General features: G+C 36.5%; 1 protein-coding gene across 1 annotated transcript in view; it reads left to right on the top strand.

The window, feature by feature from the left end:
• The window catches only part of COL25A1 (collagen type XXV alpha 1 chain), a 602,710-nt gene that overhangs the window by 566,820 nt on the left and 22,003 nt on the right, over positions 1-13,887 (top strand). Inside the window, exons 23-26 of the mRNA XM_044681639.1 lie at positions 70-132; positions 692-742; positions 6,093-6,119; positions 12,474-12,554. Of these exons, the coding sequence (XP_044537574.1) occupies positions 70-132; positions 692-742; positions 6,093-6,119; positions 12,474-12,554 (222 nt within the window). The remainder of the gene's footprint in view (positions 1-69; positions 133-691; positions 743-6,092; positions 6,120-12,473; positions 12,555-13,887) is intronic.

Raw genomic sequence — 13,887 nt, 5'->3', positions numbered from 1 at the left:
TAACCCAAATGGGCCCAGTTTCTTGGGGATAGTGGTCACTAAATGAATTTTTCTTCATCTTCTTTGTAGGGTGCCAATGGCATGAAAGGAGAAAAAGGAGACTCTGGTTTACCGGGACCTCAGGGACCTTCTGTAAGTTCCTTGCGGTTATATTTCTGTGGTTGTCCATAAAACACTGGAAAACAAGTCTTCCGTTTACTGAGTCCAGACCTGCACCAGATGGTTTAACAACTGTAGGAACTGCTAATGTCTTGGTGTGTCAAACTGCAGAGGAAATTTCTGTCAGCCTTATACAATGGGTGTCTCAGGAGAACAGGTTGGAAGTAATTTTTCAGAGGGCTGTCTAACTCCAAGGAGAAAATCAATGGCTTTCCATCACTGCTTGTGGGTAGAATTCTGCATGCAGAACATACTTCAGTTTTCTCTAGAGTCATGTTTTTGCTCATTGGAATATTTGAAAATATAGCAGTAGCTATAGCATTTATGGTATTTTTTCATAATTGGTTGCTTCCTTTTTTTGGACCAATTGGTATTTGATGGAAGGATTCTGAAACAAAGAGAGCTTCATCCATCACTTTCTTGCAAGGCCCTTCTTCCTATCCTAAAAAATGGGAGCAGCAAACTGGAGGGATTTAAAAATCTAACTTATCTTATCTGAAAGAAATAAGCACATTTTATTTTTAATTTGTAGATCATTGGCCCACCAGGCCCACCAGGCCCCCATGGCCCACCAGGTCCCATGGTAAGTCTCTATTCTCTTTAGCAACTAATATTTTATTTACAAACTATAACTAGAGAGAGCAAAGTAAGGTCCCTCAGCACAGCTGGGCTCATTTTGTTGACCAGAGAGAATCACCAGCCACATTTATTTTATTCACGAAAGAATTTTACAAATTTTATTACCAAAAAAAAAGAATTACAAAAGAATTCACAAAATAAATTAAGTTGGTGCTTTGAGCTACAAAGACTTATGATGGTATCTTTCTCTCATACAAATGTATGACTTAGTTACTAACTATGAAGGAGAAATGGAAAGAACAGGTAGGTTCAAAGGTCTACTGGAACTAGTACCTAATGCTTCGAGACAAGCTAATCATTAAAGCTTCAGTGTAAGAATTTAAATCTCAGGAATTAGCAAAAGCTACAAATTAGGGCTTGATGTATCATTTAATTGATGATCTAGTCTTAAGAAAGTGAGGGAGAAAAGTTAATAATACTCATTCAACTTTAAAGTGTGATGGATAAGTTGCCCATGTTTTCCCAGAGATCCAGTTGTTAAATATTTACTTGTACATCCCTGGGAGTAGCTTCTCCTCATCTTCAACAATTTAATATTAATGAAATCCTGGACACCAGATAAAGGAGTTTTGATTTATAGAACATAATTGCTTTCTGTTGTAAATAGACTTCACATACAATTGCATTTTTTAAAAAGTCTTCAGCAAGGCAGCCAATGCAGAAAATCAAATCTATCTCCACAATTACTCAACAGATAGAATCTCTCATTTTATATATATATATATATATATATATATATATATATAGTATATATATCATTATATAATTATATATAATGTATAATCTCTCATATATAAACATATTATGTTTATTATATAATTGTATATAACTATATATGTATATATTATATATAACAATATAACAATACATATAATATGTATATATAATATGACAAATATGCTATGCAATATAATTATATATTATATATTATATTTACATATATTTATCTATATAAACATTATCATGGGGGTGCTGGGAAATGTTTAATAAATGGACTTAAGGGGGAAATACACACATACATATAAGTATGCATAAAAGAGGCCACATTTTATCACATAATATCTGTATTATGTGATAAACTATAACCTCTTTTCCTTTCTATTAAGTTCCAGTGCTCAGCTCAGTGCCTGGCACATAGTAGGAGCTTAATAAATGTTTGACTAAATAAAGAAGAGGCTGAGAAAATAATTGAAAGGATCTGAGTCCTAAGCTGTAGCAGCAGCCGCAGTGACTCCAGCTCATAAATTCTCCCTTCCATTCTGCAGCAGGTGACACTTCCACATGCTTTCTTTGGGCACAGGTTACTAGCCCATTAAGCCCAGTAATATGATGTTGGCACTTCATCACTCCCTTCTAAAGCTCTAAAGAAAAGGAAATGAGATGATACCGTATCCTGTTCATCTATTCTTAGTAATGGCTCTTGTGAAACACACTCTAGCCAAGTTAAAGGTGAAGACAATTTCTGATAAAGCAACAGCACGTTTCCAGAAAAATGTTTATCAGTTATCTGTCTGAAAGGAATATAGTGATGCAATTTTAAAAAATGTAACACATATTCATGCACTATTTCAGAGCTTGCAAAATTTTTTCTCTTATAATTTCATTTGCAAACATTACATTTACCTCTTCCAATGTTCTAGAGAAAGTCCTTTGAGATATTTATTAAAAGCAAAATTAGAATTCAAAGGGCACAGTTTTATCTACTTGTCTCTCTAGAATTCTTACCAATTTTCCTACCTCGTGCTATTTTGCAGCCCAATTCCTTCACTTGTGGGATCATTCTAGTAAGTGATTAGCTGGATTGATCCTTTAACATATCATCACTGAGCCATTGACAGCATTTTGCCTGCACTCACTCCTTTGCCCAAATTCTACCTTTTTGGGGGGAGAATGGGGCAGAGAGTTGGACAAAGACTAATAGTTCTTCCTATAGGTACCTGCAGGTTAAGAAATTTATTGGTGCATACAGAAAAGCCTAAGATCCTAGATTTCTTTCTACTCCTGACTTCCCAATCTTTTTCACATGTTCCACACCATGATACAGTTTCATCAGGAACATATCATCCCCTTCTATAGTAACTTTCTATCCCAAACTAGCATTGTTCTTGGTTCTCAGGTGTCTTCACCTACAACGGAGATCTAGTGAAATAGTTCCTATCTCTTTTGACCTTTTTCGAGTGACTGATTTAAATTAAATTTCTGTAAGAGATAATGACAGTCAAAGTCAATATCTTTACTGATCTCTCCCTTTTCAGTATAAATGGTTTGTGAGGATAGGTCAAATAATACATGCAGTATCCCAGATTGCTTATCTCTAGGGAGGGAGATTTGAGACTCAAAATTCTTCCTAAAATGTTAGAAACTAGAGTGGGATTGAGTGCCAGTCTCAGAGGCAGGAAGTCTTGGGTTCAAATGTAGTTTAAGACACTAGCAAACTGTGTGACCCCGGGCAAGTCTCTTAATCCCCACTGCCTAACTCTTACCACCCTTCTGCCTTGGAACCAATACACAGTAATGATTCTAAGACAGAAGGAAAGGGTTTAAAAAATGATGAAAACTTTTTACATGAAATTGTGGAAAAAAGTAAAATCTCAAATAAATTTGTAGTTGATTCTGAAATAGGAACCAGTCATTATCTGTCAGTTAAGATAGTCAGTTTCCTTTTTGAGATGTCATTTGGTGTTGCTTGTGTCCAATGCCCTTTGAATCCCTTCTCAAAGGAAAAAAAAATAATATACAGGTATAAAGCTTGAGCCTTTTTTCTTTCTTAATCTTGAACAAATTTTTTTCTCATATTTTTCACTGTCTTGGACCTTTGCATTGAAGTTACCAAATCTCAAAGCTTATATTGACTTAATTTTGAACATCTTGTCATATTCTTCATAGGATTCCTCTACTGCTTCATCCTTTGCAACCAATTCTGAAGCACAAATTTCAGTAATATTTGTTTATATTCTACACAAGCCTCTCAGGGTGAGATGGCCAAGAAATGATCTTTCTTATTGCCATTGAATATAGTTGTGTGACATCCAACTAAGCCAAATTACCTATCAAATAGAAGGGGGACAACAAATAGAAGAAAAATGGAACAGATGTCTCATTTTTTTACTATGAGTCTCACTATCAAAAGCAAAGGAACCACCAAAACTAGAGTCAGTAATCACTTGATTGCACCTCAGTAATCAACTCATTATTTGAGGAAGTAGAAATGGCACCTGGGAAAAGTAAAGGAAACATGACTCAACCTGACAATGAACATAGAGAGGAAGTACATGCTAGAGGTTATATAATTTTGAAAAATGGATTGATTTTTCAAAGAAGGAAAGATCTCAAACTGTTGTAAAAAAAATACTAAAACACAAATAGTATTTTTATTCCCCAAAAAAGTGATCAAGAAAATATCAGTGACTACAAATCATAAACCTACTTTTCCATGTCTATAAAATCTTTATCCTTGTGAAAACTTAAGAATCAGAATTCAGAAAATTGAAGAAGAATATATAAATTGGTTCAGAGTCAAGTAAGCAGAATCAGGAAAGCTAAATGCAATGTAAATAGAAGGGAATGTAAAATAAAATTGAACATTTATAATGCCCTGGTGAAAAATTAGGAAATGCATCTTGAAGAAGGTATCTATGAAGAAAATATGAGAGGGGAATAGGCAGGCTTTTGCAGATGTATATATATTTCTAAAAATCTTTACAATTTATACTTATCTTTATAATTGCACAATTGACTGAGAGATACAGATCCTACTGTGTCTGTTTCTATTGGATACAAAAAAAGAATTGATTCAGGAAAATAAATTGTCTTAAAGACTTCCAATTATATAGCAACCATGAATGTCTTATGATCTTATAAGAGTCCTAGATATAAGTAACCTCCAAAATAATTTAATTCTCTATCCTCTGGTCATCAAAAGTGTTCTGCTTTATCATGGAGGAGCTATTTGTGGATTCCAAATGGAGGAAAGATTCCCTATAGAAGGTAAAAAGTCTTCCATAGGATTTTGTTAGCTTGTTACCAAAACTCAGGATATTATAGGACCTCTTTAATGATAAACATGAACAGTCAAAAAAACATGCTAAAATTTTATGAAGAAAATAGAATGGAAAATATCCATTATTCAAATTAGAGTATATAGTTTAATGATAGTCCATCAGAACATGTATCTTGGATAGGCATTGAAAATGGATGGGAAACTAGATCCAGAAAAGAAGAAAAACTGGGAAAGATTGTATTTGAGGAGATGGGGAGAGAGAGAGAGAGAGAGAGAGAGAGAGAGAGAGAGAGAGAGAGAGAATTAAAAAAAATAACTATTGATTTTCTCCTAGTAGTAGTGCATAATTGCAGAATATGGAAAAACACATTTAAAAAAAAACCATAATTGCAGGTGACCCAAAGGACAATGGAGTGATAGATGATGGGCATCATATTACTTACATCCAAGTGTTTTAACAGATATTGAAGAAATGAATGGCTAGAGAATTAGGTGAGGTGGGCTAGACATGTAGTTAGAGTGAGAGACAATTCAGAGACAACCCAAGTGCTATCCTGATGGTCCCCAAAGACCTTTCCATCTGACTAACTGCTGAAATCTTCCCTCTGTGTTGTCTCCATCCTTACAATGTGAGCTCTTTGAGAACAGGGTGCAGCTGAGTTTTCTATTTACATCCCTAGCACATAGTTTATATGTAGTAATTTCTTAATAAACACTTTAGACATTCATTCATTTAAGAGAAAGGCCTCTTAAATTTTGGATATACTCATTATGGACTTATAAAAGAGCATAGATATAAATCAAGTGAGTTAAGAAGGCATGAATGGTTTCAGATCTGTACTGTTTCCAGAAAGTATCCATGTCAATGACCTGAATTATTGAAGTATGTACAAGGCACAGTGTTAGGCACTGTGGAGAACAAATGTAATTAGTAACCATTCCCTGCTCTCAAAGAGTTTATCTCCTAGTGTTGACGCATGAAACAGGTACACAAAAATAACCATTAGACAATACTTTCTTAAATTTCTCCTTTCTTTCTCTATACGCAGACACATTTTTCTCCACTAATAAGTGATTTTCTTAATGAGAATCTTATTCTGATAGAATTTCAGATTCTGATAGAGACCTCAAGGCGTCATCCAAAAAATCTAATCCAATGTTCTTCCTCTAATCATACCCCCAAACAAGTGCATTGTTGCTGTTATATTTGAGCATCTATTCAATAAATTGTTACTGATTACCAATGACAAATAGAGGTCCAGATCTTAATCAGAAATTTTTTCTTTACTTTCAGGGACCCCATGGACTTCCTGGGCCAAAGGTAATCAAATAACTTCCTGGCTCCCTTCTGCTAAATTTCTTGTTAATCATTGTGAAGCATGATGCAAGCATGTTTGTCTCTGTCTCATTCATTTGTCAAATACCCGTGATGTTCTTTAAGCCTTTAAGCATCCAGATGTCTAAATCTTATGACGCACAATGACTCACAGCAAATTTAAATGATATCATCCAAAGATGGATTTCTCCTTTTGCGTTTCTTCTAAGCACAACTCAAGTTTGTGGTACTAAGATAATAAAAATCAACTCATCATACAGTGAGCTGATGAGAGTTTCAAACTAACCCAGGTGCTGCTTTGTAATAATGCTATCTTTAGAACCAATTTAGCTTATATTTTAAAAATCCCTGGGTGTTACTAATATGTGATTCTTGGAGTTTATATAGGTTCGCTGAGTTAGAGCAAGGAAGGATTTCAAGGGTCCTCTAGTCTACCTCATTGCTTTTTTTTTAAACCCTTACCTTCCAACTTAGAATCAAAAATAAGTATTGGTTCTAAGGTAGAAGAGTGATAAGGGCTAGGCAATGGGGGTTAAGTGACTTGCCCAAAGTCACACAACTAGGAAGTGTCTGAGGCCAGATTTGAACCCAGGACTTCCCATCTCCGACCCTAAGCCTTTCCTTTTGTGGATAAAAATACTGAGGCCCCAAGAGTTTAAGAATTTAACTAGCCCAAAGCCCTGTGAGTAAGGACAGAGCTGGGATCTGAATCTAGCTCCTCTGCCTCCAAAGCGAGCATTCCACTATGCTATGAATATATTATTGCTGTGCTTTTAAATTTCCATTTAACTTTTAGATGTACCATTTCCAAATTTCATCTACCCTACAGAGCATTTGTCAGGTTATACTCATTTAGAGAGGTGGAAAGAGTATAACCAGACATAACCCCTTTGAAATCTCACCTTACAGTTATGTCTCCTGCTTTGCAGAAGAAATAACCTCATCCTGTCCTTTGTCTTTGAGAAGAGGAAACATTAGGGAGGCAGCTAGGTGGGTCAGTGGATAGTGAGCCAAGCTGGAGACAAGGGGTTCTAGGTTCAAACCCATCCCCAGATACTTCCTAACTGGATGACCCTGGACAAGTCACTTAACCCCCATTGTTTAGCCCTTACTACTCTTCTGCCTTAGAACCAGTATAGAGTACTTATTCTAAGATGGAAGTTAAAAAACCAATCAGTGGAGTCATTCAACACAGGAGAAATGTTGGCAATACTTCTGCATTGTTTGATTATGTGTCAAAAAAATCCTTGCCCCAATCTTTCCTCCAAGACTCCCTCTTTAAAGAATGAGAGCCTATGTCCTAGGAAATCTATGGTTTCCTTACAATTCATCCAGAACACGCTGAGGAAAAGTAGATGGGAGAAACCTGTTTCCCTCTCTGAACTAGAGAAATGGTGACCATGTTTATATCTGACAGCTCAAGTAATATTTATCCATATATTGTATATAAAGTACTATGCTAGACACTAAGGGAGATAAGATAAAGTGCATTCCATGACCTCCATAAGCTTACAGTCGAATTGGGGAGTCAAGAATGCACAAAAGAAAAGAAAAAACCATAATACATAGCTATAGTTATAGATGCATGTCATAGGAAGTAAAGAAGAAAGCATTTTTAATAAGCCTTACTGTCTGTTTTAGTAACAATTCTAAGATGGAAAGGCAAGGGCTAAGCAAAAGGGGATAAGTGATTTGCCCATGGTTACACAGCTGGGAAGTGCCTGAGGCCAGATTTGAGCCAATAGGGTTTTGAGCACAAGAGTGATATCTCTAGTACACAAGAAAATCTGGCAGAGCTTTGAAGGCTAGATTAGGGGTGAATAAGGGAGAGGGTGAATAAGAAGGCAAAAAAATATATGAACCAGGTCTTGAAAGATGGAATTTTTGCCAGAAGATAAAGAGCTAGAAAGGACATTCTAGCTCTAGCACATCTTTAGAGTTTGGTGTATATTAAAGCTTGGCTGGAGTACAGAGTATGAGAAGGGGTGGGTGCAAGGGAAGGAGAGTAGAAAAATGTAAGATAATGTGGAGAGAGTGATGTCACTTTATGAGGAGCCTTAGAATTAATTCAATATGCACTAGGGTTTTGTTTTGTTTTTTAAACCCTTACCTTCTGTTTTGTTTATCATTTATATATTTATCATTTACATATCACTCAGTATCATTTCTAAGACAGAAGAGAGGTAAGGGTTGTGGTTGAGTGAATTGGGGTGAAGTGACTTGCCCAGGATCACACAACTAAGAAGTGCCTGAGGCCAGATTTGAACCAGTAGGATTTTGAGCAGAAGAGTGATATCTCTTGTACACGAGGAAAATCTGGCAGAGCTTTGAAGGCTAGATTAGGGATGGAGAAGACTAGAGACAGAGACACTTGTTAAAGAAGAGAAGAAGGAAGGGAATAAGCATTTTTAAGCATCTACTATGTGTCTGGTGCTGTGCAAAACCCTTTACAAATCATGTCTCATTAATCCTTATAGTAACCCTGTAAGGTATGGGCTTATATTATCCTCATTTTAAGGTTGAAGAGACTGAAGCAGAGGCTAAGTGATTTGCCCAAGATCACACAGCTAATAAGTGTCTGAGGCCAGATTTGAACTCATGAAGATGAGTCTTCCTGACTCTTAATCCAGTGCCACCTAGCTGCCCAGTCTGAAATGATATTATTCAAGAAGTGTTAGAGTATAGTCCCGTCCATCTCTAGCGTGCTATGACTCGATTTACTTCAATACATGGTTGATTTCAAGTGGATTCTCCTTCCATTTTCCAGGCTCCATGTGCCTCTGAAACTAGGCATTTTGCATTATTAAATCTTCTTCCCCCTTAATTCCCAACTTTCATGAACCTAAACTCCTTCCTGAATAGTCATCACCCGAAGGAAGATAGACTGCCTTGTCCTCATAAGCTCCATCTCATGACTTGGTAATAGACACATAACATGTATGCATAAAAAGCCATGAACTTCAAATTGATATCAGACGACCAATCTCACCACTTAAGTTTTTTAGCTTCTCCTTAATTCCAATTTGGCAGAGTTCTTTGTACACAGGCATTCCACCATGTTGGGCATTGGAGAAACAAAACCAGTGAGGGCTAAGGGGCCAGAGTGCATGTTCCTGCTCTTGGTCTACTCTGCCTGTACTAAGTTATTCCCTCCTGGAGTGTAATCACCCATTTTTCCACAAAGAAAGATGTTATAGTAGGTATAATTCTGAAATATTACCTTCCCTATTTTTCAAGGCTGTTCCTGGCATATTTAAAGTCTACCCATGTCAGACCTAGAGACAGGAGGTCCTAGGTTCAAATCTAGCCTCAGATACTTCCCAGCTGTGTGACCCTGGGCAAGTCACTTGACCCCCATTGCCTAGCTCTTACCACTCTTCTGCCTTGGAGCCAGTACACAGTATTGACTCCAAGATGGAAGGTAAGGGTTTAAAAAAAAGTCTACCCATGAAAGAAAGGAAGACTTTTGGCCAGGGCTGTCTGTAGTTGACTGCTCACTAATGGAAAAATCTTCTCTCCATTTCCCAAACTCATGGAAACATCAAATGATTCTAATCTCCTACCTCCCAATGTTAAAAAAAAAAGGTGATACAATTTGAAACATTTATTTATCAACGTGGCATAGTGTTAAAGTCAGGAAGATCTGAGATCAAATCTAACCTCAGACACTGGGTTAGTCATACAACCTCTTGTTCATCTCAGTTTCCTCATTTATAAAATAGGGATAATAATAGCACCTATCTCCCAGGGTTGTTATTAGGATCAAACGAGGGCATAATTGTATGTGGCACATAATAAGCACTATATAAATATTAATTTACTATTATTCTCTTATGGCATGGATTATATGATTTAAAATTATGAAAAAGCAGATATTCAGTGTCTGCTAAGTATAACACAAAATCAGTAGATATAGCTACTATCTTGAAGAGTAAAATAAGGGAACAACTAAATGACTCAGTGGAATCAGAGCCAGGCATAGAGATGGGAAGCACTGGGTTCAAATCTGTCTCAGATACTTCCTAGCTATATGACCCTGGACAAGTCACTTAAGCCCCATTGCCCAGTCCCTTCTGCTCCTCTTAGAACCAATTTCGATTCTAACATAGAAGTTAAAGATCTAAAACCAAGGGGGGAAAAAAGGAAAGGATTAAAAAAACAACCTCTAAAAAATGAGTAAATCTTAGATTAAACCCAATAGTAGTAAATGATCAATTCTACAATTGAGTTGAAGGAATGAACTGTAAAAGTCTACCATGATGTAGGTATAACTAGATAAGCGTTCACATAAAAAATGTGAATTGTACTTTTTATTTTCTATTTCTGTATGTGCATGCTAGACCCAATGTGACTAGAATATGGCATCCAAAAGAGGAAGTAAATGGAAGTAGCTTTGAGAGGCATGGTACCCAGAACAAGTTTGGTAACAGTCCCACAGGGAAGACCCCGTTTAAACCCTATATGAGGTACTTTATTCAGTTCTGGGTATACCTTTTAATTTTTAAAAAATTCTTACCTTCCATCTTGGAATCAATATTGTGTATTGGCTCCAAGGCAGAAGAACAATAAGGGCTAGGCAATGAGAGTTAAGTGACTTGCCCAGGGATACCCAGCTAGGAAGTGTCTGAGGCCAGATTTGAACCTAGGACCTCCCATCTCTAGCACCCAGCTGCTCCCTTGGGTATACCTTTTAGGAAGGACTTTGAAAATATCTAGATACTTCCCTAAGTTCTATCTCTCCCCTAGTACCACAGTTGATAGTCCTTTAGTGTTGGCAGGTATGCAGGGGTACATAGTCCATGGTATGAGGATAATGATGTCTCAGTCCCTACATTAATTCTATTGTCTTCTGAATGTGTTCTGTTGTTTGTTTGGCACATATCATTCCAGAAAATCATGGTGGTGGATCTTGAAAAGGAGGATTTTTAAAATAGGCTTCCAAAACAATGTTTAGAAGAAGGTGACAAGGATGATGGAGACCTGCCATATAATGATAGGTTGATGTTTAACCTGGAAAAGAGGAGATTGGGTGGAAAGAGGGCAATGATAGCTGCTTTCAACCTGCAATGAACAGAAATTAGACTTGTCCAGCTAGAAGCGAGAGAGCAGAAGAGGGAAGCAAAGGGCCAAAGTTGAAAAGAGGAGGATTTATCCTCTGTTAAAGGAAAAAACCTTGCCAATAATTAGGATTGTCGCAAAGCAGAATGAGTCTCTTAAGGAACTCCCTTCACTGAAGGTCCCAAAACAGAATCTAAATGGCCTTTTTTGGAAGTTGCCATAGAAGAAAATTCCCAAGTTGGACTAGATGACTTCCAATTATATAAGTCTATGATAATTTTTCGTTGTACCAATAAGTTATACAGGGTGTCCTAAAACTTTAATGCAGTTTTAAGCTATTAAAGCTTTAGCTATAATGTTAAATTATTAAGTTAATTCATTGTTAATTTATTCAATAATTTATATTAAATATTAAATTAAATCTATAATATTAAACCTTTAGCCCTAAAGGTACTAACACTGCACTAAGACTTTAGATGCACCAAGCATCTTGGGCCACGTTTTTATTCTTCCTTTATTCTGATATTTTACATGTGAATAATAAAATTTTCTAAAACCTTCATTTTTTTACATATGGAAAAGTAGAAACTGACCTTGGGCAATATGGGCATTTGGTCCCTATCATCCTGATTCAGCTGCATTAGAACGCATTTATACATTCAAGGTAAACATTGAAAAATAAATAAATTACAAAAAAAAAAAAAAGGTATACATTGTTTGAAGAAGTCAACTAGATCCAGGCTTCCTAAGTGTCATTATTTCAAAACATCAGTGACTATTCTCTTTGGGTGAACATAAATGCTTAAAGGTTTAAAGTATCTATCCTTAAGTCTCTCCTGCATATTACAGTTTGCCGTTCCAGCAGAATGGGCTTTTGCTACAAAAACTCCCTCAGCATCCTCTCTTTTGGTTGTCACCAGTGCATTTTGTCACAGCTGTGTGATGCAAATATTTTATTTCCAGATGTGACTAAAATGGAGGGACATAATCCCACCCTTAGGTTAATTCAGTCTGGAGGGGTTTTTCTTCATCTGTAAAGATGATGTCAGTAATTCCAGTATCTTTTATTCTGCCATCCATTTCAATTAACCTATAATCATCTTCCCTTTCCACTCCACCTCACCCCAAAAAACTATCTTGAATTGAAGAAAGATATTTCTAGTTTGCCTCTGCTGTTACCTAAAACTGAAATTTGCATCCATTTCTAAGACTGGCTCTCTTCTGTCCCAGCTTTAAAAACCCATAATAGCAACCAAAATTGGCATTTACTTTTGCATTTAGGGTGAACCAGGGTTAAATGGTCTTAAAGGATTGAAGGGTGAACCAGGTCAAAAGGGTGACAGAGGACCCCTTGGTCTTCCAGTAAGTAAAGAAAACTATTCAATTTTCAGTGCAAATCTCAGACTTGTCTTTCTCTTTTAACCAAGAACTCTGGTTTACTCAGGAGCATTTGGATGTTGTCAACATTCTTCTTGTCGAAAGCATAGTCTTTTAGAGCAGCGCTCAGTCCCATTCGGTTTTCCCCAGTCTGCATTTTTGTTATTTTTGCCATCCTTCAGTTGCATACATGCCAACTCTTCCCATATTATAATGAAAATATGCCCCCTCTCTTAAAGCCAACACATTCATGATTTCACACGGTTCTTCCAAAAATATTCTCCTGATGCAGTGCAGATTTAAAGACTTCCCTAAGTTCTATAGTTCTCTAGTGTTGGCAGGTATGCAGTTGGGCATTGTCCGTGGTGTGAGGACAACGATGTGTCAGTCCCTGCATTAATCCTATTGTCTTCTGAATGTTTCATGTTGTTTGTTTGGCACATATCATTCCAGAAGATCATGGTAGTGGTAGATATTTAAAGGGGGGATTTTTATAGGCTTTCAAAACAATGAAAGTTAGATTCTTCATACCAACCTTCTCTCCATAACTATCACCAAAAAAAGAGAGAAGAAACTAAGGTCCAATGGTATTACTTTGAATCAAAATCTAAGTGATCTTCCAATTTAGGGTTACAATGCAAGTAAAAATATAAACAATTACTAGCTAAAAAACCAGTTATTTGTTGACCGAATTAAAAAAAAAAATCTCTCCTCAGATGAGCCCCATTCATTTAGTCTTCCAAATAAGTTTAGACTATCTCCATCCCTGGGAAATTTCTGCCAATTTTCCACAAACTTATCAATATTACAGGTGAGGATGGCTCTGAAGAGTAGAACACCAGTAGGTCTGAAAAGTACACCGTTGGCTTGAATTTTCATTTTTTTCATTAAATTCTCAAAATGGTATCTTTCAATCAACCTTAAGTCCAAGTTCTGGACCTGAAGTAATTTGCCTACTTACTACTATATGGCAGTTGACCAAATGGCTTACCTACTGAAACAATATATTTTCTTATCATCACTGTTGGAGAGGCCTTTTGTAACTATAGCAAGTTAGCTGGATTACCCACCCATGTTTTTTGCAAAGAGGAAGCATCATCTGTACTACTTGCTAGCCCTCGCCTCGCCTCAGTTTTGCATTACTCACTACATCTGTGGCATAAGATGGAGATGCAAGTTAGTTCATCTGCAATCTAGCCAAGAAATCTCAAGGCCAAAGCCTTATCTTTCCTAAATACTCAATCACGTCAGTGATAAAAGAGCATAGATAGATATTTCAGCCTTTAAAATCTCTCAACGTCAAGTCAAAAACGGTGCT

This window comes from Gracilinanus agilis, chromosome 6, assembly GCF_016433145.1.
Source record: "Gracilinanus agilis isolate LMUSP501 chromosome 6, AgileGrace, whole genome shotgun sequence".
NCBI lineage: Eukaryota > Metazoa > Chordata > Mammalia > Didelphimorphia > Didelphidae > Gracilinanus > Gracilinanus agilis.
Note: the sequence above shows the minus strand (reverse complement) of the source record. Positions and strands in the feature narration are given on the sequence as shown.